This window comes from Haplochromis burtoni, unplaced genomic scaffold (genome assembly GCF_018398535.1).
Source record: "Haplochromis burtoni strain Fernald_Lab_line unplaced genomic scaffold, NCSU_Asbu1 Contig_76, whole genome shotgun sequence".
Classification (NCBI taxonomy): Eukaryota; Metazoa; Chordata; class Actinopteri; order Cichliformes; family Cichlidae; genus Haplochromis; species Haplochromis burtoni.
In genome coordinates, this window is record NW_024582437.1 from 635845 (window position 1) to 663781 (window position 27937).

Sequence of the window (27937 nt, forward strand, 5' to 3'; positions counted from 1 at the left end):
GGCAGAGCAGAAAATGCTATTATTTTTCATTTCATTGTGTTACCAGAATGGAGAGGTCAGAGTACATGAGGATGGCTCAGGCTGAAGGGTTTGGAGACAAAGTTAGTGTGACATAGCTGAGATGGTCTGGACATCTGCAGAGGAGGCATAGTGGATAAGCTGGAGATAGGAGGTTGGACGTAGATGTAGTGAAGGAACTCGCAGAGGATGAAGAGGAAGCTAGGAATAGGGTGTGATGGAGGCAGACGATAAAGTGAAACTGAAACAAGAAGAAGAAGAACTTGAATATGTTTGAATACGCTTGTTGGACTGAAAAAAAAAAATAACAACCTTTAGTTAAAGTGCTTATTTGTGTGTTGTTAACCTTCAATTTATAGTGTGAGTAATATTGGAGAAACGTTCCTACTAACCTTTTGTATTAACTTCAGCACATCATATAAAATTTTACCTTCATACTGTGAAAACTGTCCAAGTTACAATTATCATTTTAATATCACTTTTTTCCATCATTTTTGAGCCCTTTGATAGTCTGCTTGCCTTTTGATCCCACTTATTTCAGTTCATGTGACAGAGGAGAAAAATAGTACAGTCTACAGCGTGGATGTGGACATTACTTTTATTTTTATTGTGCAAAGGATGAGAGCGTGATGGTAAAGTGCAAACTGCATCCAGGGCAAAAACAACTGCATTATACTGCTATCACAACTCCGGCTCTTTGCAAGCACCTGCACTGACTGCATGTTAACGTTAAGCTAGCCAAGAACCCAGAGTGATGTTACAGCTGAGTGACTGCTGACCCCAAACCAGCAGCCAGACCCTGAACTTCAACAGGTAACTAACCAATGAGCAGTCAGCGGCAGTGTGTGGGACATTAGCCTATAGGTTCATGCTGTTAAATGATCATTTTATGAAGAAACACGAAAGTAATGTAATGAATGAATTTCTCCTGGGAGTAATTAAGTAACGCACTGCAGTGTTCTGTGTAACGCGTCGAATGCATTACGTTTCTCTCAATGACCCCAACACTGATCGCATCAAGCGCTAGTCAGATGAGGACAGTGTCAGGACTGAGTCAGGACCTGGATGAATGAGAACCTACACAGACAGTGATGCATGTAAGTTCTGTTAAAAACGCACCTTGTAATAGTTCTACATGTTGAGATTGAATATATCCATTGAGAACATTCAGCCACAATCATTTTCCTGGTGCTGTAGAAAAGAAAAGCTCTAGATCCTGAGACAGCAGGTCATTATTTTTCACATTTTGATAACAGAAGCGCAAACTTTCAGACCAACAACACTATCCAGCCAGGTATCAAAGAGTAGGTATAAAAGAAGACCTATCAGATACTATAACTTGATTTGACTGGTCGCTTATGCCCCTGGAAAGTGTACCGGCCACTAAAAATGCTACATCACATCACACACGGTTTTGTTATTCTTAGTGAAAGACACTATTATACTCCCATTATACTGGTGCTCAAATCTGGTTATAGGAGAAACAAAAAAACTATTTCTTCAAATAGCTTCAGATTGTGACACTTGGACTGAGTTTAAAAATAATTTGACTGCAGTTTTTAAATATAACAAATATTTTTTTCAGCCCTGAAAACTTCACGTATGTATCTCCTGTACTTAATAAGTTCGGAGGCATTTAAAATACTGAAAAAATAAGGATATCTGGAAAATGCCAAATTTGCCAAATTTCTGTCTGTTATGTACTTTGATGGACTTCATTAAATTTACTGAAGGAAAAAAAAAGAAGAAGAAAATCAATAATTCTGTGGGGGTGAGGTGAATTTTCACTGAATGACCCAGATAGTAAACAATTCACCTCAGGATTAAAGAAATGAAAACAAATTACTATTCTGGTATTTCCTGGCATACTGTATACGCAGTATTTAAAAAGAAAAAAGAAGAAGTCGGAGCGCTGCTAAAGCATCATAATTATAACCATGACCATGAAGAGCAACTCGATGAGTGATTAAATCTGGCTGGATGAATGGGGTTTGACCTTGATTTTGCTTTAACCTGGAACTCTCCAGGCAAAGCAGTTGGGAATGTAGGATGTGTTCCATGAGACGTCAAGCATGTCCCTTTTTCTCCATAAACAAATTAATCCTGAAGTGATCTTCACCATCCTGAGGACAGCCCTATGATTTTCCCATCTGCCCGGCTGGAAGGCCAGGAGTGAGCACCACTTGAGAGGATGAGCGCTCCTTCCTCGAACATGCCGAACAGCTCGGTCACACTTCTCCTTGCCAAATACTACAGCACTGATTCCTAACCAGGGTAAATATAGCCCAGGAGGTACTAATGCAGCTGTCAGAGGGAATGTAAACATTACTTAATTTTAAAAAATATAATCTACATTGTCAGTCACTGAAACTGAGTGAAAAGCATCAACATAGCTAAATGGATATAGACGAAGTAAAAGGCTATAATGACATGTAATGATAAAATTGTTAAGCTTAAAGGTTGCTAATGGCTATTTATCTAAAAGTAAAGGTTAAGCAGTTAACAAAGAGTAGCTAATGGCTAAAACAATCCTCCCATAGATTTCATTGTCTCGTTTCTCTCCTATAATGTTTCTGGTAAAGGCTGCGTGGCTTGCTAATCTAAATGGTAAGAGCCAAAAGTATTGCTTAAATGGCTGCATTTGCACTGAAGTGTTGATGGTGGCATCAGCCCCAAGGTTCTGAGGACCTGTGCTAGCCAGCTGTCTGAGATCCTGGGTGAGATAGCAGAAGATACCAGCTGTCGAAAACATAATTGAATGATCCCTATTTTTCCTGCTGTGTAGTGAAAATCATTTTTTATTTGTTGAACTTTTTGCCACACAGCTATTCACCTCTCCTTCTGAACAACTCTAAGATGTTCCTTTTTTTTTTTTTTTAAACACAACTCTTCTACTCATTAACCTAATTAGCAGTGAGATGTTTGACCAGTTTGAATGATTTTTGGTAATACGTTTCTTCTGTTAAACTTACGCAGCATCCCAACTGAAGAAAAACATAACGGTGAGACTTTAACAGAGCCAGGCTTCCTGTTTCCAACACTTCTAGTCTGTGTGACCCTCTGCTGTTTGTGTACAAAGAATGAATCTAATCATCCACATGCTGCAGAGAGCCTGCTCCCATTTGGGTGGTAGCAGCTGCACAGTGAAGATCACCTCCTTTAACATGATTCACCTGCTGAAAAAGAAGCTATAGGAAATCTCAGTAAACATGTTGACCAGCTCATACATCAATGACCACCTGACAGACAGGGTGCAGTATATAAGACTGGTGCTCTGTCTGCATTCCTGTTCACAGTGTACAGCTCAGATTTACACTACTACGGGGTCGTGCCACCTACCTACAGTACTGACAGTTCTGCAGTGGTTGATTGAATGTGTTAGTGGGGTGGAGGCACTAGTGGATGAGTTTGTGAAGTGGTTTGGAAAGAATCAGAGACAATCCATGTCTACCCCGGGGCAGGATCTTGATGTAATGGAGGAACGCAAGTGCGTCCACATCAACAACAGGCTGAAGGGGATAAGTGGTCTCTATTTCCTAAGAAAACCGAGATCCTTCAGAAGCCAACCCACACAACCCACAAGATCTGCTTCCTGTCCTGTATCCATGCCCTGAGGGGGCTCTACATATTATTAGGTTTTAAAGTTATAGCTTATTGGTTAATACTCCTTAATACTTTATCTGGGCTTGTGTTCTACAGTCATATTTAGGAGACGTCGTGTGGCACTACACTACACGCTAAACCACTTAATTTTTATTCAGCACACAAATGCACAGCATGAGCAGTCCTTTTGAAAAGAAAAAAAAATCTCTCATTAGTTTCCAGGCTACGTTGGTGTGATGTCAAAAAGGAAGTTTTCTCCCTCCGAGGCATTGATTCATGTGTCATCTCTGCACCAGCTAATAGATCTTAATCTGTAATTAACATTTTCCCCGTGAGCTGTCTCTTCCTGACTTCCAATGTGATGCTCTACCTGTAATTACAGCCAATAAAATCCCTCAATCACCGTGCTCTCTGCTCAGATCGGGGTCATCACAGTTAATCACAGGTTGAGACTTAATAATGGTCATTTGCTCATGCAGGGCAGATGACGTGCAGAGAGATGGAGAGCTTAAATGTTATTTTTTATTAGATACTTTGAGATCCACATTATCCAGCGAATGACTGAGTCTCTCTGATAAGACTTTATTTAGGAATTCTAAAATTCTATTCTGTCCACTCAGATCTATGAAACACAGAGAGGAGCCAGGTTCATTGCACAGGTGAGATGTTTTATTATTGCATGCCATTTTCCCATCACATCTTTAGGCCTCAAACATACAAACGCACTGGCAAAAATGGCATCTGAAAATGAGAACATTACCTACCAAGCTTACACTGGCTCCAGGAAAAGCGCTGGAGAGTAAAACAATAAGGAGAAGAAAAAATTTTGTTTTTAGCTGCTTTACTTTGTTTATCATGTAATAGAAAGGCACAGGAGCATTTCTAGAACACATTACTGAGCAGTTAAACACAATCAACCCTACTGAGTATAGTCTGGCTTAAGCCTTCGCTGTAACTGCATCAAATAACGCTTTTTATTCTATGACAAATGTGAGCGTGTTTGAATTTAAAGTAAAGGTTACTGTTTACTGCAAAATTACCATGTCACTGCAGATCAACTGAAGCACACAATGTTGATATAAAGCAGGAGGGTTCATAAAAGAAAAAAAAAAAAGTACTGCCTTGCTAAACAGCTCACATACGACTTGCTCCTGATGCTCTACCACAGATGATGTTTGGCACTCTTTAACTTCTCTTAAGCTCCAGAGAGCCCCTGTGATGTAGCCTGGACACATTCTGTGTGGCCTGGAACGTCTCACATTTTCACTTCTTTGACAACTTCAACTTCACATCACTAATAATATTCATTTGTAAGAGTTGTTTACTTTTTATGCCATTGTTTTTGCTGAGTAAAGAGTACATCAAAAGAAAAAAAAACATGCACAACTCATCCCAGTCCCAGTACTGTATTCAATTGTGGGAAAAACACTCATTCTTTCACACACAAACAAAATGCTGAGCAGCAATAAAACAAATTAAACCTAAAACTGCAGAGAGAAGCGAGCTTCGCATCACACTCCTCTTAAACTAGGATGATGAGTCCCAAGTACGTCTTAGTATGGACTGATGGATCTTGGGGAAACTGCCTGAAGTATAGAGTGACCATGGGATGAGATGTTCTCACATTGATGGTATGTAGCGGTTGTGGTGAACGTCACTGGCGTTAAACATCAGTGTTTGTTCCAGGTCGGGACTGCTATGGGACCTCTGGAAGACCTCTCCACCACTATCAGCTCATCTGGGTTGTCATGGGCTTTATAGTGGAACAGAAGATCCTGGATGGCCCGCTCTTCAATCTATAAAGACAGAAAATAACAAGGACAAAACTGTGAGAAAAAACAACAAAAAACAAACTTCAATTGAGAGGGAAAAGAACAAAATGCTGACGCTGAAAGCTTAATGGTAATAAGTGTTTTACTTAATAGCAACCAGAAAACCTCAGGGGGAAAAAGTGTTTTTGTGAAGGCTCTGACAGAAGTCTGGCAACCAGCTGGAGAGGAGAAGAGTGTGCTGTCAAAGAGACAAACCTGGAGACACCTCATTTCTAACCAGCACTGTACAGAGTGCAATGCTGATTAGGTAAAAGTCAGTCAGATAAGGCAAGACAGGAGACACAAGAAGCATCTTCTGATGGACCACTGCCATGTTTTCCATACCGACGCTGTGCAGAGAAGCTATCCAATCAGTGATGCCAAGGGTGTGTGTGCGTGCTTGTGACACACAGACACAATGTGTTACCTGGATGAGCGCCAGCGGCTTCTCTCGGCTGCGGATCAGCGCGGCTTCCTGCTGCTTCTCTTCCTCCACGATGGAAGCAAAGGTCACCAGGGAGGAGAGGGGAGGGCTGCCCACTGCACCCAGCACCCACGGCCTGAGGGGATAGATGGTTGAGAGACACACACACACACACACACGTTGGTATCCAGTGCTGCAACAAGAGTCTGAGTCAGTGGACAAAGGTTGAGTCAACCACTACTGACAAGCTCCGGTGTGTGAATGGCCACCTGTCCACCCGGCTTTAACAAGCCTCTGCCACTACTGCACAACAGTACTGAAGTTAAAATGCTTTGCTGAAGACTTTAACATGATTGCTGCACATGCTACAATAAAAAGTCAAGCTACAACCCTTTCTGATCTCTGCTGCATTTGACACAGCACTCTTCCTAGGTGTGCTGTGTCAAATATCATGGTATTTATTTGGGTCTGGGTCAGGGACACAGGGATGGATGGGAAGAGACAGAGGACATAGCGACATTCCCAAGCCAGCCAGACAATAGACATAATCTCTCTGGGGTTTCCTGGGTCTGCCCCAGAGTCCTCTCTAAGTAGGATGTGCCTGAAACACCTGATCTAAAAGGGATTCAGGAGTTATATCCCTCAACCACCTCAGCTGGTTCATTTTAATGTAGAGGAGTGTCTGCTCTACTCTGAGCCACACCAAAATGACTGAGCTCCTCATCTCTGAGGGACAGCCTAGAAACCACTCGGAGGAACTTGTTTGTTCCTTCACTTGTATCTGCAATCCAGTTCTATCACTACCCACACCTCGAGGCCATAGGTGAGGGTAAGAATGTAGACTCACCAGTAAGATGATAACTTGGCTCTGATGTTTGGACCTCACTTTACCAAAACAGACTTGGTAAAGCGTCTTCATTACTGCAGACCACATCATCCGCGAAAAACTTTTTGCAAATTCAATTTCAAATTTCTAGTTTCACCTCTTGGCTGAAACTAGAAATTCTGTTCATAAAGATATGAGCAGAATTGATGACGAGGGGCACAAACCACTGGAGTCTGACTTACTGCTGAAGTTTAAAAATACCAGCATATTCTAATGCTGCCTTGTGTAATGCATTTATAGAGTAAAGCTGTGTCAGAGTTTGCAGTTCTCACTGCACTCTCCCACTCATTCAGTCCCGCCCAAAGTTATTCTGATAGACCAAGTTAATAGCTACATGTTTCATTACATTCAGCAGCTCAGTGGGGTTTCTGATAGCATGCAGCACACTGTTCAGTCTGTTAATCTTCCCTTGTCAGAGGAATGAAGGTAAGAACAGTCACAAGCTATATCCATTTACACACCGAGGACATACACAGCAACATTTTTTGGGATTTGCGTTCGCAAACACATTGTTTAGACTTTTATATTCAGCATCCTTGTTGACTCTAAAAATTGTAGAAAAACAGACTCCAAAACGTGACGGCTCACACATCAGTGTCCAAATGGATTAGCCTAAAAATAAAATGCAGACCTTGCTCCAACAGTATAAGAAAAGTCACACCTGTTATCATTTGTAAACATGAGGCGAGTTACTGCAACAGCAGGAAAAAAAAAAGCTGTCAGAGGATTCAAAGTGTGCACAAAGGTTGACTGAAAGCCGACTTAAACCCCTTTCCTGCTGCTTATAGATGGTGTTTTTCCCTTGAAACACCATGTATATATATATATTCACATTTCTAAATCCTCCTAAAATACTTGTACAACAACTTAGAGAAGAGGGTATAAATATATAATGTTTGTTAAAGAATACATCTATTCAACACAGTGGGTAAAATATGACCTGACTCATACAAATGAGCTACCTTTAGACTGATTTGTGTGTGCTTTAAGTGATTTTTTTTTAGTTTGTAGGTCGTTTATATAGCGGGTTGTTACAAATCCTGCCAAAAACACTCCATTATGGCGCACGCTAATGTCGTATGGAAAGAGGGGCCTCCGCTTGTCTGATCGTTCATCTGGACGAGAGACAACGCTGGAAATATTTCCACAAGACATAAGCAGAGGAAAAAATGTCTGACATTCAATCACAGCGCAGATTATAAAGGCATCTCTATTAAATCTGATTTGGGATGTGGAAACTGTGTCCCAGAAGGCAGACACAAGAGCGTGCACGGCTGCTTCCTGAGCCTTGAACTCGTCCGTGTCTGCTCATCCAAATACCCGGGCGAACCTGAAACCTGCTCCCGTTTCTGTGTGATCTGCTGTGACACGAGGGCTGCCCTTATCAATTCTGATTAACATCACTAGCTTCACTTGACTTACTTTCACAGCTGTTTAATATCTAGCAGTCTGCTCTTAACAGCATGAAGCATGGCCAAACATACAGCAGAGGAGGATGAAATCAGATACAGATAGACAAGATTAACTTGACTTTGCGGACCTGAAAGGAATTAAAAGCTGCAAAGGTGGCCAAACATAGAGGATTTCATTGCTTCCGAGCTACCCAACGTCAGAAAGAAGAGCACGCCACTTACTACAGCTAGGAATATCTTCTGTGCATGCCGTGTTTATCCAGCTGTTGAGGAACATTGTAAAGGTCAGGGTGACTCAGTCAAGGGCAGGTCAACCCAGCAGCACTGGGTCATTCAGAGCCGTTCACCTCACACAACAAAGAGCTTAATGCGTTTCTCAGGCTGTCAGCCTATCTAACTACAGCACATCTTATCAGTGCCCTGGCACTAGTTAGCGTTATGGTTAGTTACAATCACAGCTTTTATTTTTGCGTTTCCTGAACAATAAGTCTAAACAATCACTATCACTTCCTCTTTTATATGTCTTAGCTGCGAAACAGTGCCTGCTTGTGTTACGTATATACTGTCTTCCTGTTTTGGGGGCCAAGTTTGATGTTCAGGCTGCAGAAATTAGAAGTAAAAATAATGGGAGATTACTGCTAAGACAATTGGTTATCTACAGGTCTGCAGACTGCTGGAAAAAAAAACAAAAAAAAACACAACAGCTGATACATGATGACACCTCAATAGTGCCTCCAAGTGGAAATCAGCAGCACAAGTCAGAAACACTCAATCTTACTGCAGCAGCAACCTATAATATGTTTTATGTAACAGATGAGGTACTCTTTGGCCATCTCAAAATATTTGGCACAGATTCGAGTCTCAATTCAAGTCTATTTCTATCTCCTTAAAAAGAGAGGCTATTTTGGCTCTACCTCCAGTGTGTAAGGAAGAAACCCTTACTCCTGTACGCTACACTTCGACTTCTGCTTACCCCGCGGGTCTCTCTGACTCGCTGCCTTCAGCACACTTGAATGTGACCCTTCTGGCAGCAGGTGCAGCAACGATGGGGGATCCCAGGGTGCTCTGGCCCCTTTGCGTTCCGGTTTGCCCTGCTCGGATCAAATGGTTCTCTTCCTCCTCCAGCAGAGCCCGAAATGAACACGAGGAGGGTGGGGACTGGACAGCAGTTACCCTGCAGGTGGAAAGAAATCATAGAAGGGAAGAAGAAGTTCACAATTAAAAGCAAAAGGTGGCTACCCTTTCTGTAGCTGCTGGTGCGTTTAAGACATTACATAGTGGCTCACAACTTTCTTCATCTTGTCCCTTTTTGAGTAATTTAACCACAGATTCAGGTTTCAAATGCCCAAGCTCAAAGGGGACCTATATTGTAAGCATGCCCAACTTTGAGGGTAAAAACAAATAAATAAATACTAAAATCATAGTGTAGGGTAGATCACAAGGCAGATGACTGTGGCACATCTTATAACCTGTTTCAGAAACAGAATGCAAATTGATCATGTGTAAGTGTCACATTGCTAGTATAGTTAGTGTTACCTAATCCAAGCACAGCAACAAATATCCACCACAAGTATTCTCCAAGCCTTTTAACTAAACACTGGATGCAACATAAGCCTTCTGCTGTCAAACCATCAACAAGCAGGCAAACAATCACAATGATGCATTTTCACTAAGCCAACTTTTACCTGTTGTACAATGTAAACAAATATTTTTCTTAATAAAGCAGATCTACTTTACAAATAGGAAATATAGAGCTTTTGTAGCTGTTTGTACTTGTATTAGCTGTAAACCTGCTTTGAGACACACACACACACACACACACACACACACACACACTTTAGCTAAGAGGAGAAGGGAGATTTCCACTCTTGATATTTTCTACATGCTACACAATTTCACAAATACTTGTCCCATCCAGAGTAGGAATGTGTGGGCTCACTGCACAAAATGCATTTTGTCTCTTTTGAGATTTCCTGAAATATATCAGGAGCACAAAGGTATTCCATGACAGTAGCGGTATTCGTATTTGGGCTCACTCACCAGGCCTTTCCACTGCTTTTGGATGGAGTGGCTGTGGGGGTTGGTTTGGATGCTGTGGACTCTGCACTGGCCTCCTTGTTAGCCATGGCCAGCATCTTCCTCTGTTTCTGGGACAGTTTAGTGGAAAGAGGGGAGTGCTTAATGCTGGTGCTGACACTGTGGACAGGTGGGAAAATAAGCAGAGCTCAAGTAAGCAACAGTTCTCATTTCCAGACAGTGGATTAAGAACTGAAAGATACATGTGTAATGTACAGATATTAGTCATTAATTAAACCCATCACTCCCTTCTATTGACTGGAATAAGTGGTATAAATCATTTTTTCATTGAAGATTTCTCAGTTAAACACTGTAGACCACCCGCCCACCTTCCAGGGCTTTTAGGAGTTGCTCCAAGAGTCTGCAGAGAGTTGGCTTCCATGTCCATGATGGTTCTCAGATCCAAGACTGGAGGTGCACGAGCAGGACTGCAAATTGAAAAAACAGAGTCAAACTTAATATGAAAGATATACTGCTCAGATTTCAGTGGTTATTCATTTATCAGGGTTGAAAATGCTTCCTTTCTGTTAACCACCCCCTCAACATAAAGTGGGTGGATATCAGGATAAAATGACATCCTCTCAAGATAGCCTTTGTTCAATCTTAAACCTGCATTTCTCAGCCGAGGAGACGTGGGAAAAACAAATTAATAAGACAACAAAAATGTTGATAAATTTCAGACCATCAAAGTTACCCTACCAGGGAAGGACCTTTGGGATGGTTTGCGGAGCAGAGTTGGGGGGAGTTGGGAGGCAGTTCTTAATAGATGTTGGGGTGCTGGGTGGGGTCTTCAGCCTCTGGCTAAAGGTTTTCTCATCCTGCAAATAAAAAAATAATAAAACTCACAAACACTTCAACTCTAACTTAACAGTGTTAAGTCGACCATCTTTGCAGTCTTGATTTTAATCTAGCAATTCATCTAATTATTTCACACTTCTAACTACACGCAATGTGCAACATATTAAAGATGTAAAATTAACCTCAGCTCTCTCATGGAAAACAGGTGACTGCATGTCTCTGGGACTGCCGACCCCCATGTAGCTGCCTTCAGAGTCTGATGTGAGGAGCTCCTGCAGAGACTCAGTCGAGTTCACCTTACCTGACTTCACCAGGCATGGGGAGACCACTGAGCAAAAAAAGAAGCATGTGTTAGGTAACTTGTCATAAATTCAATAACAACAAGATCCAACATCACAAAGAAGCTGACAGCCACATACCAGCAGCAGGAGGGCTTTGGATGATATCAGAGAGAGTATAGCCCCCTGAGCTATCAGAGCGCCTCCTTGGTTTCTTCTTAGCCTTCATTTTAGCTTTTTTTAACAGGATTTCCCTGAAAAAGACAATGTGTGAAATTATTAGCAGATTATTGTTAGGCTGACACACTGAAGACATTTAATAGACGTCTTTAAAGGTATCACAGATAATTCCCTGCCTTTTAGCTATAAACCGTTAGAAATTAACATAGTGATACTGTGTACCAAGTTAATACCATATTTGACTGTACCTGCAAGAGTGATCCAATTCTGCTTCTGGTTTAGGGCTGAATGTGGAGTCCAAATCCTCATCCTCATACATACTGAGGTCTGGTGCACCAGGATATGGGGTGATAACACGCTTCTGCATTGCTGGGATCTGAAATCAAATGGAGAAAAAGAAAGAAAAACTTATGAAAAACTCTATGCAATAGACAAATAAATCTAAGTATGGCTGTCTTAGAAAACATTACATCACCTACAGTTAATCAATCGACAAACATGTTTTCAGTCTGCAGAGGCAGGAGAAACTCTCTACAGCTCAATCTCTACATTGTGTAGATAATTTTAAGATTTATCAGTAAAAGTCAGAACAACAGGATGATTTCTGTGACAAAAGACTGGAAGTAAAAGGCAGATGTAGCGACATCACTTCAGACTAGGTGAAGCCCCACCTGTTGATAATAATGTACAAAGTGAACTTTATGTTGTGTTCAGTGTAACTTTAACCTAGCAACTGAGCCCATAAAGTCATCAGGAAACTGAAGCCAAGGGTTGCTCCCCTATAGGCTTTTATACAACTGCATGTCTTTCTACAACTACAAGAGCTGCCCCCTGCTGTTCACTTTAAAGAATTATTTTATTTCACTGGGGGGGGAAAAGAAAAAAAGAAATCAAGTTAAACAATGAGCATCTTTAAAAAGAAATTCTGACACAGACTGGTGTGTTTTTAAGGGTGGAAGGGGACTCACCATCTTCCTGTAGGCTGCAGAAAGCTCCACCAGCACTTCATCACTGAGAATATCCAGAGCTCTGAGGACACCAAAGTAACACAAAACAAAAACATATTGATTAGAAAACACTTCTCCTGTTTGCTCTGCTCTATGGATCCATATTTACATGCACACGTTCTACTAAACATATTCATGATCTTGAACACACCACTTTGAATCCAAAATGCTACACTGGCTTTAAGTTCTCACTTTGATTCCAGCAGAGCGGCCATGTTGAGCACAATGAACTGGAGGCAGGACAGTTTTAACTGTTCTGCATTGTACATGATGGCAAACTCCAGGAGCTCTGCAGCGTTCTTCAGAGTCACTGAGGGCAGAAAAGCAGCGGTTTGAAACGATGCAGCTGTGTGTGCTTATTGTTTTCATGAGTTCTATGTATGAAATTATTCAGAATCAAGATGGCACGAGGACAATGTGAACTTAACTTTAAACAGGTGCCCCAAGGCTAATGCTGAGAATTAGATACTCTAGATTAGATTTCTGTCCTGGATAGAGAGTGGACTGACAACATTCCATTCCTTCACACATAAAGGGACACTACAGAGTTTCCAGTCTTTACAAATAAGAAATGGCTTAAGACAAGTAGATTTCTTCAGGTTTCTTCAAATGAGGGATTACTTTAATAAACACTGCAATATCCCAAACCCAAATATGGTTGAGTCAGAAATTTTTAAGATAGTTAAATTAGCATATGATAGTTCTCTGAGAAAGGCAATCTCCAAACTATATGATGTGCTCCTTCAAGCAAGGAAGGATACTACTCAAAATGTTAAGATTAAATGGGAATTGGAATCGGGGATGGGTATAACAAACGAGAACTGGGAGAGGATTTGTAATTTTCATTGGTACTCAACAAGTTCTTTATCTTGGAGAGACCACTGTTGGAAGAACATTATTAGATTTTTCAAAACCCCTCATCAAACTAAATATAAAAATGGGACAGCAGAATGCTGGAGAAGATGTGGATCAGAAGAGGCACATCATTATCATATCTTTTGGGACTGCCCTAACTTAAAAAATTACTGGCTGGGAATCCATAAAACTTTGTGTGAGGTTTTTAAGATAAAATTTGACATCAATTTTGTAAATTTGTACTTGGGCTTGGTTGCTGGCTCGGTCCGGGGAGGGGACACAAAACTCTTACAAGCGCTATTAGCGGCCAGCAAAAAATCAATAACTAGAAAGTGGTTAAATCCAACTCCGCCAACACTTGAGGATTGGTTTAATGTGGTTTTCGAAATATTTAAAATGGAAAAACTGACATTGTTTTTAAAAATTCGGAAAGACAAATTCTACAAAATATGGAATAAATGGCAGGTTGACCCTCAACTTCATAATATGTACCTAATGTAGTTTTTGTAAATAAGTTAAACATGCTGCATTATGTAACACATTGTCAAGCCAATGAGTTAATTTTATTTTTTTGCTATCAGAATGTAAAACAAAAGGACTAAGAAAAAGGGTTTTGTTTTTTTTGTTTTTTTTTCCCTTTTCTCTTTTTTTTGACTAAATAATGTCAATGCACTTTATTGTAACAAGTCCCTTTTTTTTTTTCTTCAATAAAAACATAATTAAAAAAAAAAGAGAGAGAATTAGATACTCTCAAATGAAGGGGGCTACTAAAAGAAAAAGAAAAGTGCAAGTGCAAGAAGTTATGTCACAAATTGGAGTAAGAGAACGTACGGTTCTCCGTGATGACGACCTCGCACATCTCCTTTAGCCGTGTGATGAGGAGCTGGTCAGCGACAACCAACACGTTGCAGACAAACTCTACATTCAGAGACTCTGGCAGGGAAAAGTGAGAGAACAGTATGATCAGTGTGGGGTTTTCTCCCACATTCATCTAAATTTGGAGAGCACGTGACCATAAAAAAACAATTCAAAATGTGTTTTCATTAGGAAAAAAACCCCTAACTTGTTAGGTTACCTTTAATCGTGGGTGACTCATCTGTGTAAATGTACTCAAGAATGACCTGCAGGATCTCTGAGCTAGTGGGCATCTCGAGTGCAGAACAAGACGTGGCCTGAAGGGTTGCAAGACAATATTATCAGAGTACCAGTACGAAACTGTGTGACTTTAGAGCTGTGACTGGTTTAAAAAAATAATAATAATTATATATATCACAACAGAAGGATGGGGGACTTGGCATACCTCAATCCAGGGGTTACCGAGCATACTGTTGAAGTACTCTGCAGAAGGACAGAAACAAGAAAACAATTGAAGTACATTTTTCCAAAAAAAAAAAAAAAAAAGTGTTTCTAATCAACACTAAAGTTTGGCTACTCACGTGAAGCGAACATTTACATAAAATACAGGTTTCAATTTTGGTCAAACTGGATGACTATCGAAAACATGTTACTAGGTTTTCTCACGTGTACTTCTGGAGAATATTGTCTCCAAAAAGGCCTACAATAATTAAGGAAGAACTGGATGTGGAACTGCCTCGATTGCATTTGCAGAATTTTGGGTTGGGGGATTTATTTATATAGACAGCTGGTGTTGGGACAGAACATGGACCAATATTAAGTACCCTAGGAATGTCAGAACGGTTGGCTGCAAGACTGCAAGACTGCAGCCAACCCCACAGTCTTCTAAGAAATACTGTTAATTACAATCCTACTGCTTGAACAGAAACTCTGCATTTACATTCAACTGGGTTTTTATTTTAAAAACAAACCCATTTTAAAACATCTGGTTCACTTTACAGGTATTGTATTTTGTGAGGTTCATTTTTTAGACGTCTCTTTGTTACCTCAGCTAAGGAGAATATGGTGTACAGGATTACTGAAACAGTCATTCTGGATCCAGGAGGGGGTAGCATGTGTATCTAGATGACATGCATGATAAAAACTCATCTTTTCAGTAACAGTATTTGAACCTACAGACTACCTTTGCATGCTCTCTTACAGGCTAAAGGAAGGAAAACCAATTGTGCTACAAAAGGTAATGAGTTACTTTCTTAAGCGGTTAGCCCTTTTAGAATTAAATGGTGCAAATGATATGTTATGCCATACACAGTTGTGCAAAACAAACTGAAGTTACAGTTTTTATTGATTTGAATGCTACCCGATTCATCTTACCTAGTCTGGCACAGAGGACACTTTTATGACAAGAAAACTCTTTCCCATCTTCAGATTTCAGAGTGACATCACAAAGATAAGAGCTGCACAGACATAGAAAGAACAAAATATACAAACAGTTAAGTTGTGTCTGACAAGTTTGCAGTTTATTCAGTAACTAAAGCTGATTATAGACATACATACGTACCATTTCTTCTGGTAGAATTTTGGTTTGTTGCCTGTTTTCTTGTTTGTAACATTAATTTTTCCATTTTCGTATTTGACACCATCCAGTCTGTGCAGAAATAAAAAAAATGGATGAAAACAAAGGACACGAAATCTGTATTGCCCTTGAGCTTAAAGTGCGCTCGGCTTCTCACCGTGCCGACAGGCTGCCCAGGCCGAGTTTTTTTGCAACACCCTGTAAGGTTTTCACTGGGTTGGCACCTCCCTCGTTGGCTCCGGCCTTGTCACCTTTGCTTCCTTTCCCCTTTTTGCCAGGCTTGGAGCCTTTGCCCTTGGCCTTGTCACTGTTGCCTTTGGCTGCAGGTGGAAGGGAACGGTACACCTCGAGGGCTGAACGACCACTCAGACCCAAGTCCTGCAGGCTACTGATAAGCCTGCCCTCCTCTGAATCCTGGCCAAGGCAATGGATACAGCAGAAGACAGTCTTCATGAATCAACACAGCCGAGTCAGAGCTAACAGACCTCCCAGGTCAATGAAAATGAAATTATTGTGGAGTTAAAAATCAATGTAGCATAAAGAAAAAGCTACATTACAGTACAGCGTAATCAAGCACATATGATTTTCCTTTTTTTCCCCCCTCACCTGGTTTGGGACTGTAATGACCCCCGACACTCTCGGCCTCGCTCCGTGTACCAGCAGCTCACAAGAGTCTGTGTAGATGAAGTGAAGAGCGTATTCCATCATGTCTGGTGGGATTTTTTCCAGAATGAGCAAATCGCACCCCACGGCATCTTCGCTCTTCCTCACTTCCTTATCGAGCTCCTCATCGACCCCACAGTGCTCAGACATGAACTGCTTCCGGAAGAACTCGGACCTCATGGACAGAATGTACTTGTGAGCCGGAAAAGTGCGATCACCAGCCTGAAGCGTCACATCGTGGATGCTGTCCATTTCGTCCGCCTCATCCAGAAGGCTCCCGAAGTGCTGGGAGAAGGATGACGGAGAAATGCTGGGAACCTCGTACAGGCTGGAGTACATATACACAGGGAACATGATTGAGGTTTAAATGATAAAAACTCATACATTACAAACACACTCACAAAAACCCAACTGGATTTAATCTTTCAAATCCAGTTTAATCAGAAATGATATAACATAGCTTTTGAATAACAAGAGAAGAATGATAGCAAGTAGCTTAGCCCTTAAAGAGACAAGAATCTTCCCAGCTGACTCCTAATAAAGCAATGAATGTAATGAGCAGAGAAGAGATCTAAAAATAAAAAACAAGGCACAAGCTGCTCAGAGAAACAGTCCACTCTCCTGATTCATGCATAAGCAGCTGCAGTGTGAATCCAAAACACATCATTTAGTGACCTTTTTAAGTATGAAGGGGGGGGGTGGGGGACGACGACTTTAAAGTACCTCTTTTTAAGTATTTAACATTTAAGGTTTTACCGAAGTGTGGATAATAGGGCTGGGTATCGTCACTCATTTCTAGAATCGATTCGCTTCTGATTCACAAGGTCCCGAATCGATTTGATCCACGATTCGATTTAATTCGATTAGATTCAATTCAATTTGAATCTGGGAAATTTTGACAGTCAGAAATATTATAATTCAGATCAGTACATTTACATATTTTTGTATCTATAAAAAGGAAGCTGACAGCAACTACGTAGCATCGCAGATGCCTTTGTGTCAAAGTAGCTGAAGATAAAACACAGAAAAACATGAAGGTGATTTTCCTGGCCTGGGATTTTATAAAAATATTCTGCAGTACATCAAAAACGAAAGAAAACCATTAATCAACATATGAACATTACCTCTGAAGTTACAGCGGTTTTATTAGAGACACGGCTAAGCGTTTTGCATTTTGCATAATTTTAAAAAGTTTAAATTTGTTCAGTATTGAACAGCAGAAATGAGGTTCTTTCGGGGAAAGGAAAAAAAAGGTCGACAGGCTGTAACAACGACCCGCCGAAACAAGAATCAGCGAGCTGTCGGCTTTCAGCCCCGACCGTGTCCGTGCCGTGGGTGAGAAAGGCGACATCTCACTGATTCTGATCCGTCGGCGGGTCCGCGCTTTGTGTTTACGTCTTTGTGCAGAATCCGTGTTCCTGCTCTCATTTACTGTTTTAGCTGTTTGGTGGTTGTTGAAATTTTGTGAGGTTTAACCTGAGATTCTGGCATTTCGGGCAAAATAAATTTATATTAAAAAATCGATTCAGGATTTTAATGAATCGATATCACGTTATCCAAGCCAGAATCGATTTTAATCGATAAATCGATTATAAAAACACACCCCTAGTGGATAGTTATAACCATGTTTTTATTGCGGATGGAAGAACTTATTACACTAGTGATTATTATTAGTAAAGATCAGAATATTAAACCTCTTCTTTTTACTTAAGTTTAGATATCATACTTCATAGACATAAAGAACTAAGATTTTAAGACTTTACTTCTTCATGTCAGTTGTTCCTTAGGTGTTAGTCATTTCATTAGCTACGCCTTGTTCGCAGAGGCTGTGTTTAAGCTGCTTTCTTTCTCAAGCTTTAAGTGGATAACCGATCCAAAAGTGGCTCTCTAGGCAATAATAATTGAATTTTATCCTAACACATCAAAATGTTTAAGATAAAACTACCTTACAATCATTCTGGACAGTGTACCTTCTGGTGCTGCATTGTTGCCTTCATACTGGGAAGTAGTCTGTGCTCACTGGCACACACAAAAAACTTTTTCATGGCCATTTCACCTACAGTGGGTTACCTAACAGAGATGTATAAACTATTGCATGTGTGGGCTGCTGGATTAGGCAATTTTTTAGGTTTGTGTACCTTTATATAATATTTTGGTTTTTTTGTACACGACATTTATTTTTTCTAATCCATCTCTAATTCACTTTTTCTTCCTGACCTTGTACTCCTGTAACAACTGTATTTTCCCAGCGTGGGATGAGCAAAGTCTCTATCTACAGCTCTACTAAAGTGTCCGTCCCTTATTGTAGTGCCTTTTCTTCACTTGAGGGTATGTGTACCTGGTTTTTGGGTCAGCCTGGAGAACTCCAAAATTCCGGCCCTTTGAGTCCATGGTAATGCTGACAGCTCTGTGGACATAGGGGAGTTTCTCCAGGCGGATTCGTTCATACAGTGTCCCAACATCCGAGTGGCCACACACCTCCACACTGCCCTCTGTAACACAGAAGGAAAACATTTACCACATACTGTAATAATCCATTTCAAGGCACTCCTCTTAACTTTCATTGAAATGTATTTTATAGATAGGCCACAATATAACAAAGTCTAATCCCAGCACGGATAAAAAAGTGTGGAGGAAAAATAAATAAATCAATTGCCAACTTAACACACCTTTCTCCCCCCTAAATTCCTCACCTTTCTTTTCCCCGTACTTCTTATATTCTCCAGCCCACACACCACTGAAGCCCTCTCCATCCTGAGTCACAAACATCATGCTGTTCTTGCTGAGAGCGATGTCCGCCATGAAGACCTGACGCGCGTACGCCCACCGGCACTGTCTCACCGAGCTGCCAGTGGAACGCCAGCAAAACACCTGACAGAGACAAGAGAAAAACTAGTCTTACTCACCATTTTTATCTATAGGCTGTCACACAGGTAAGGCAGATTTTGGATTGTGTAACCGTGTAGCATAGGTTAGATAAGAATAGGAAAAGTAAAGTGATGATAAAAATAACAGGATGTATTTCTTTCCATGTACCAGAATTTAATAAGTGAAGCACAAGTGAACTACAGCTTTACTGTTGTACATCCCTCTTCTGTTGAAGATACAGGAACTAAATGGTGCTTGTCTTGTGGTTTTTAAAGCACCTCTAAAGTAGAACAAAAAGCACAGCGCTGCATAACAGTGCACTTACCCTCCCAGCTGTATCCAACGCCAGAATGACCACCTTTTCCACTCCTCCCTCGTTCAAGATCTGTGGAGCTACTCGATGGTCCAAACTCCCCCCACTGACCAGGACCTTCCTGATGTTGAGCTGCCTGTAAGAGACCCATCAAAATCAATAATCGGAAAAGAAAGAAGAGCAGGAATGTATTTACAAATACATACATTTGTATGTACGACACTAAACTACAGAACTCACAGAATAGACAACTATTTCCAATCTAGGGGATGATATTTAATACAATAAAATCAAACTTCTAATAAAGCTGTTCTCAAATATTTTTTGTCAGACACAGAGCAGTGCCTGAAATGCAGTTCATTAAGACTACACGTTAAACAAGCAGCAACTTCTGAGCTGCAGTGAAAGAGACTTATATTTATAGATAAAACAATCGCTTGAAAACAAAATAAATGAGAAAATTGCTGTGCTTGTAAAAAAATCTTCACATCTGGCTCTAACATAATTACAGATAAAAGCTCTGCATTTTTTGCCAGAGTATGAGCAATTTTCAGTAGAAAAATATGAGAAGGTTGGAGCAAAGTGAAGACTGTCCATTAGTTATTTGATTCCAGATGGTATTGTTCTATCAAATTAAAAGATGGGCCATTTAACATAGCTTAATCTAAAAGCTATTTATTGATTCGGGTATAGGATTATGGTCTAGTCTAACACAATAATAATATGGCAATGTGAAACCTTTGAGTCTCTCATAGTGATGAACCGACAGAAAATTATCAGCCGATTCTGCAGCTACGCTTGGCTTTGCTACGAAGATCAATTTAACCCTTTAGCCAGCCAATTTTAACCCATTTTTTTTTCCAACTTTTGTTTAGCAGTGAGTATAAGCACAGAAACACAGTTAGGAAACCACTGCCAAACTGAGTATATCATCTAGCAATCAGGAGTCAGTGGAAACAACAGCGGCGAACAAAACCAAAGCTAAAGGAGACTGAATACTAGATGCAAGCTTGCCAAATAGCCAGACAGATGACTCAGAATAAGTTACTGCTCAATGTGTAAATGATTAATTATTTGATCACAACACCAATCTAAATGGGGATCATGATAATGTTGAGCTCATACTTTGTTTCTGCTGCCCCCACATGGCCCAAATATACATTTTTGCAGGTTTAAGAGCGCTAAACTTTAAGGTTGGCACGATATCCTACTGATTTATTCACCTTGAAGCCATCTTCTTGCATTGGTAGTCAGCTAAGAGGTACACATCCCCCTTCTCGGTCACAACTACCGTTGCACCATCACTAGCTGCTGCCATAGATATGGCTACATCCTTGTGGTGCAGAGCTGACACCTGCCGGGGGGCTGTTACGCACTTTTCTCCATTTGGATCCAGCAAGTAACCTGGAAAAGAGGACAAAACATACCAGAAAGGGAGTGATTATTAAAGAGTTTTTTCAAAACATGGAATGATTTTATTTTATTTTTTAAATCTCCTTATTATCTTATTAATGGCATTTTACAAAAATAAAACGTCTCTCCTACAATAAGTAAACTGGAAATTGTGCAAAGCTACTTTTGCAATACAATCATTATTCATGAATTTGTGCTAAATATACTGGCTCTGTTCTCTGGCATGGTCACACATGACCCCTTGCTGTGTGTTTCATCTTAAACTGACTGATCTAAACTGTTAAATCATATCATGTATCTGAAAAGTGTTTATTTTTTTATTTTGTGGTAATATTTTGGCTGACTTTAAGGATGAGGACTTACCCAGTTGGCCTCCATTGAGTCCCATTGTATAGACAGCCTCCCTGGTCCACAGCACTGTGTGGAACCTTCCTGCTGCAACTCCAATCACAGTCCTACCTTTGAGCATCTTGGAGAAAACCTTTATGAAAAGCAAATATTACATCATAAAAAAACAAAAAACAAAACAGATAACATCAATTCATAAGGTCCTTTTATATACTAATAATGACCAAATTAATTAAAGGTAAGCCAAAGCTTGATTGATTCACTGCAAAACATCAGCAGCTCCCACTGCTACCTCCTACCTGTTTAGGTACAAATGCAGAGGCGGGAGGAGGAACTAGGCCCAGCTGGTGGAATGTGTTGAGACCAAACGTATAAACATAGCCTTCCTCTGTCAGGACCACTGTGTGGTCTTTAGCTGCTGCCACCTGGGAGCAGTGATGGGACATCAGGCCTTCTACCATTCCAGGAACCTGAAAAAAAGCAAAAAAAGGAATGAGACAAAAGAAATATAGCCAAAAATATAAAACAAGATAAAGAGAGAGAAGCAGAGGGTTTAACAACTGTTTCCAAGCCCATCTGAAGTACACGAAAGAAGTGTTAAATTCGTATCAGCAGAAGGCTGATACCACAGCTCTACATTTCATTGGTTAAACCATTAAAAGCTCAGAAAACAAATGAGACTGTGCATTTAGCGTAACAGACTTAAAGACATTTCTGTACCGTATATCTGTGTAGTTGGGATCTTAAGTTACAGATGCGATACAAGCACCTCTCTCACTTACCATCCCAGTCTCCAAGTCCCACAGACAACCATAATCCTCTAGTGAACACAATTATTGTACTTCCTGTGGCTTTATTGAACACACATTTTTCAGCATGTACTGAAAAGTGTCAACTGAACAAAGTAAGTGAACCTTTGTGCTGACAGCTTTTAAAAATCTCCTTAAAATATGTGTTTTGAGTCAAGGAGATATTGAGCGCCCCTCCAGTTTGGCAACTGACAAAATCTGCTTTTCTACAGAAAAGAAAGGAAAAAAACGTTGGTGGGAATAATCACGTCACTAGAGTGATGTGGACACCCAAGATTGTGAACTCGAGGACGAAGTGGAGTGACAAAAATAACCCATCAGCCTTTTACGGCTGAAGAGTAAAAATAGAGGATTTTCAAGACTGTAGATGCTCACAAGATCAAACAACAATGTGATGTATGAAGTTAAGTTTTGTTAAGCTTTGTACATTAAATCTCATGACTAATATTTAATTCTGCACGATCAATCTAATTTTATTTTTAAAAATGCTACATTTTACTGACATTTTTGTATTATTTATATATTTTTTAATCACCATTTTATAATAATCATCATCATCTAAAAACATTTCTGACTGGAGGAGGCACTCATAGGGATCATTTTGTATGTGAGCACACATGGAGACCAAAGCAGAAAGCTTGGCTTACCACCGTTATGATACCCGTTATCTACAACTGAGGTTTAAGGTTTTCCCAAGCCAGCAAGCACAAAGAAAACCTGGCTGTTTTGAACTTCATTTATAATAGATTAAAATAGATTTTGTTTGTCTAGAATTATGATTTAAATGAATATCAAATCCAGATCAAGTTTCAAAACCACTTTTTTTAAACCTAAATTTTCTGTAACTGAAGCAATAAAATGCACAAGCACATGATTATGATGATAATGCATTGATATATTTGTTCATTAAAGAGGAAGGAATTCTTCATTTCGTTTTAAATATATTTTGACATGATGCCCAGATCTCACCAGATAAGTCTGTTCATCTCCATGGCCAAGTCTGCCTCCCTGTCCATGCCCGCAGGTGAACACCTGGCCTTTCTGAGACAAGAACACAGAGTGGAACTTGCACAGCACCACCTGCAAAAAGAAGAAACAAACGTAATTGTGGTATCCCCTTGTTGCTTTCAGTTTTAATAGCCTGCATATCCCACTACAGGAAAATTACAAGGTGCTTGGTTGTGCTGATTAATGCTCTTGTCATTATAATTTTGACCTCACGTCCGAGGCTGCAATGCATCTCTTTCCATGTCCCTGGGCCAACCCTTCTTGTAGCGATAGTAAAACACTACAGCAATAAAAGGCCAGGGCACAGGTGGAAAAGCAAACATCATTACTAATACATCGCTCCCCTCAAGCCTTCAATAGAGCACAGGGATGTCTCCTGAAGTATCGCATTGATGTGGACATCCACACACATGCGTACACATGAGTATAGCTCATTTAATTAAAAACATGTCATTGTGGAATTAATATTTAACCTCTGGCACCTGCTGGATTGGACTAGGTAGACAAAGACTACACTGAGTCTCACAGGGTCATGAAATGGTCATGAAATCAGATCCACCTGTCCTCGACTAGCTTTATGAAATGACTCCTGCAGGTTAGAGGAAAAAAAAGAAAAAGAACAACCCTCACACTTTCAGCTGTAAACAGCAATTACACAACATTAGGCACAGATAAATTATTAGTCAACAGATAAACAGAAAGTGAAAATATAGCAAATGCAGTCTTATCTTATTCCGACACCCATTGGGTACACAGGCCACTGGGGGTAATTGAACTGGTTCCAGGAGCTATATTAATCACACTAAGAGCCTAGACATGACAAACGCATGAAATTGTAGCCTGGCTTGGCACAGTTTAGCTAGCAGGGGTTAACAATGTACAGACCAGCTCCACTAAGTCACAAATGAAGGTTGTACAAGAGATGGCAGACCACGCCTGATGATACAGAAACAATGCTGTATTAGACTCAAATAACATTACTGATCCAGCCACCTCCTAGATGAACCGGGAAATGAGGCCATGACTCACTACAATATGCCCAATTATAGTATGTAATATGCTTTAATATATAACTTAATGCATTTATCGCAGGTACAGTTTGAAGCTCTCCAGCATAAGCATTATTTCAGCTGCTGTGAACTAAACAGTACTGGACAGCTGAAAGGGGGAGGGAAAAAAAAAAAAAAAACATTCTGCAAATTTTCATTTGCCCTGAGGAGAAGGTGGTGTAATACAGGGCTCTGGGGATAGGAGTGTTTTACTGGTTTTACCCAAGTGATGTGGCTTATCTGAAACACCCATGTGCACTGGCTTTTTTCTTTTTTCTTTTTTAAATTTAATGTAGTATCTTGGTACTCAGTCAAAACACGGAGCTATTACAGCATTCCTGGTGCTACAGGGATACACATGAGTTGGGTTTTTAGGGTGTGAGGTAGAAAAACACTTTCCCACTCCCTTGAGAAATGTTAAGACAGCAATGCATTGTTAGCCTACCTGCTTGATGTAAACTCCAGTCCTGGCAAAGACATCGACAAGCTCAGGGTGCTGTCGGCTCTCCTGATTGCCATGACCGAGGCTGAAATTTGTATTGTTTCCCCACGTGTAAACTTCAGTTGGGTCTAAGGTGAAGAAAGAAACACTATTTCAAAAAAGAAAAAAAAAAAGCCAAAACACTGTCTCCACCTAATGTTCGATTTAACTACAGAGGCCTGTAGTGCAAAACTGGATTTGGGGTTCAGTGAGACAGCACATATGCTGCAAACCTAGCCTGCTCTTGACAGACGGCCAGTCCAGAGCAGTCCTAGGCTGCTCTGGACTGTTCTGTTCCACAAAGGAGATCAACGCATACCAAACAACCACCTGCTGACCAATCAATTCCCTGGAAAATAACATAACTATTCCTAGAAAAGCCTGGAAACCTACTACATACACAATGAGGTCCACAATGCGCAGGTAGGAACTTTTGCAGACTTTTGAAGCCTCAATATAGCAATATGAAACTAAAGTGGAGAATTTTAGCTCTTGACTTGGTGATTTTGAATCAAATCGAGCACACTAAACATGGTTACTGGTTTAAATTCTGTTTTTGTAGTTTGCCATCACCAGTGTGTGAATGTGTGGATGACTGAATGTGTAAAGCGCTTTGGGGTCCTTAGGGACTACCGTAGTAAAGCGCTATACAAATACAGCCCATTTACCATTTTTATATTTATTCTTTATTTGTTTTCAGACCTTTTAAACACCGCAGGGGCTTCAGCTGCAAGAATAACACAAACACGTCACACAACACAGACTGTTTAACAGAATACGCAATTGTAATTATATGTCTGAATCGCCTGTGTTCCAGTGATACAGCTATGATAATGATAAGTCTGTTACCTGACACAGTGAGCTTTTCTGGTCTCACTGAGCAAAGCTCAGAGTGCACTTAAACACATTTACACAGAGCTTTTCAACACTGAACTACTCTGCAGCACTTTGCCTATCACACACACTTGCATTTTGCTTATTTGACTGCAGCAGCTGTGTTGCTTTCAGCAGGTGGTTGTATTTTTGTACTATTACAATCTGATCATCATGAAATAGACTGCTCAGTTGCCATCGGACCTGTCCCTATTTGTGGTTAGTCATATGCTGCCAACACAGCCTCTTCAATGTGGGCTACATTTGACTGATCCAGCCGATAACCACTTACCTATTACCAGTGATATGATAAGGGAAGGCAGAAAAGACAAAGATATCACATATATATTGAATCGTAGTATATGCCCAAGCTTTGTTCTTTTTTGAACAAGCGAAGTGACATATCTCCAAACCAAAGCATTAAAAGTAGCGTCTGAGGGGGTCGGCTTTTCTTACCAGTGTTTCTAAACAAGACATGTGATGGGCGGTCCTTCATGGTCAAGTCCAGGACTGAAAGACCCTCCTTGTCTTGGGTGGAGAGAAGTCCCCCATGCTGCAATTCAAAATTCAAATGTAGGTCAAAGTTTGAGTCTCTTCAGAATAATGTTTGTCATTTTACAGTACTAAAAGCTTTGATTGGACTGTTTCTTCTTGGTAATAATTTGAATTTTGATGGCACTCCATCAAAACACACCTTGACCAGTGATATGAGACAGTGGATCTGTCCATAGAAGGCGCTGCGGTGCAGAGCGGTCCAGCCGGACTCCTTATCTTTAAGCATCAGGTCAGCACTTTTGATTTCCAGCAGCCACTCCAGCAGGGCCTTCTTACCCAGTGAGGCTGCCAGGTGCAGGGCTGTACGACCGAAGGCATCCCGCAAAGTGGCTGCATTGTGGCAGTGTGAAGTCAGGAAAGCCCGGAGCTGCCCCTCAGAGCCGCTTGTTAGTGCAGCAACCACCTGGTCTGCATGCTGCTGTGAGCGGCATTTGGGGGTGCAGTCCAGCGGTGCCTGACTCATCCTGACCTCTGACAAATCTTCACAGTGAAGCCCTTGTCCTCTTGGCAAAGACCTTCTGCCAGCCCACCACCAATAATGGCAAACACACTCAAAAACAATGTAATGTGTGGCAACAAACAACAGAAACAATCGGGGAAAAAATAGGACAAAAATAAAACAGCCGAGGTAGATTGGAGTGCTAGAATTGTGCTTGTGTTGAGGTTCCACCGCACCCTAGCGACTCCAGAGCTCTGCGTGACTCGTTTCAGTCCACCATTTCGACCAAGGACCGCACACAAGGCTGGGTGCTCGCAGTGTACAATGGCATCAGGACTTTAATAAATAGAAAACTTCTTTATGAATTTATACAAAAGAAATTGTACAACATCTGCAAAAATAGTCTTCCCTCTAATTATGTACAAAAGGCAACAACTTCACCAGCCCTCTGACCTTCTCCTCCTGCAGTCCCAACCATCAAACCTGAGGGGAAAGGCCACCTTCCCCCCCAAATTTTGACACCTCTTTTTCACAACTCCATAATTGTAGAGTGTACCTAAAGGAGAAAGTTGAAGCACACATTAGTGACAAAACAGCGTCCTCATTTTGATTACATGTAATCACGTGTGCAATAGTCAAATACAAAAGTGTAAACTTTAGAACAAGTCTGCCCTGAAATCAGTCTGAAGTAGCTCGAGTCAGCTGAGTTTACAAGGTTTAATGTTGACTAATCACCACGATTATGTAACAGGCTAACTTAGCTTAGCTTAATGTTAACTGCTGTTATTGTCCACTCACCATTTGGTCTCGCTAATGGCCAGCTAAAACACCCTTGATGTTAAGGCCTAGTGGCCCCATTTCTTTAATAGAAACAGTCGTATCTCCTTTATTGCTTATCTAACTTGCTGCAGAAGCAGGCTGTGCACAGCAGCTACTTCACCCAGTGATATTAGCTCATCCTGCCTAACTGGGTACTGCAACATAGATAATTTCAAAGCGGGATAAACGCACCGATTTGGACAAGTTTGAAAATCAGCCCAGTATAGTTAATTAAAGACAGTTACCTAATACTACTTTGATAGCTCGCTTAGCTGACACATCATCGCAAGCTAACTTTAGCAAGCTAACGTCGGGGTATTGCTTACCTTCCGCTAGTGAAAGAAAAAAGAGGACATGGAGAAAGTAGCATCAACGACGTAAATCCACTTTGTCATTACTACAAATGGAAAACGCAATGTATTTTTTCGCCGGTACGAATTTTGGACAGGTATGAGCCCCTGCAGGTTAGGTAAGAGAGCTTGCATCAATGTCAAGACTTCTGATTGGCCACGGCTCCTGC

At 40.7% G+C, this 27937-nt stretch overlaps 1 protein-coding gene across 2 annotated transcripts; it reads right to left on the reverse strand.

Moving 5' to 3' along the window:
• Positions 1–4268: 4268 nt before the first annotated feature.
• ibtk (inhibitor of Bruton agammaglobulinemia tyrosine kinase) lies at positions 4269–27937 on the reverse strand. 2 transcript variants are annotated; one of them, XM_005924307.2, is made up of 29 exons: positions 27744–27937; positions 26299–27154; positions 26061–26157; positions 24696–24820; positions 23163–23273; positions 21684–21854; positions 21400–21517; positions 20847–21027; positions 19636–19759; positions 19136–19313; positions 18781–18934; positions 16386–16770; positions 15937–16193; positions 15765–15851; positions 15578–15660; positions 14649–14686; positions 14424–14520; positions 14180–14281; positions 12686–12803; positions 12455–12515; positions 11735–11862; positions 11448–11560; positions 11211–11356; positions 10930–11048; positions 10560–10658; positions 10195–10350; positions 9128–9328; positions 5860–5992; positions 4269–5417 (listed from the first exon to the last, which is right to left on the reverse strand). In XM_005924307.2, the coding sequence occupies exons 2-29, from the start codon at positions 26620–26622 to the stop codon at positions 5292–5294; spliced, it is 4032 nt and encodes a 1343-aa protein (XP_005924369.1). In that variant the 5' UTR covers positions 26623–27154; positions 27744–27937; the 3' UTR covers positions 4269–5291. The 2 variants fall into 2 exon arrangements, with proteins under 2 accessions (XP_005924369.1, XP_042077786.1); XM_042221852.1 differs by lacking the exons at positions 24696–24820; positions 26061–26157; positions 26299–27154; positions 27744–27937 and adding an exon at positions 23684–24681.

Coding starts and splice junctions, on each gene's coding strand:
- ibtk (XM_005924307.2), bottom strand. CDS start 26,622: ATGAGTCAGGCACCGCTGGACTGCACCCCCAAATGCCGCTCACAGCAG. Junction 24,821..26,060: donor TGTCTTGTTTAGAAACACTG/GTAAGAAAAGCC, acceptor TCTTCACCTTAG/ACCCAACTGAAGTTTACACG. Junction 12,804..14,179: donor GGTCGTCATCACGGAGAACC/GTACGTTCTCTT, acceptor TTCTGCCCTCAG/TGACTCTGAAGAACGCTGCA.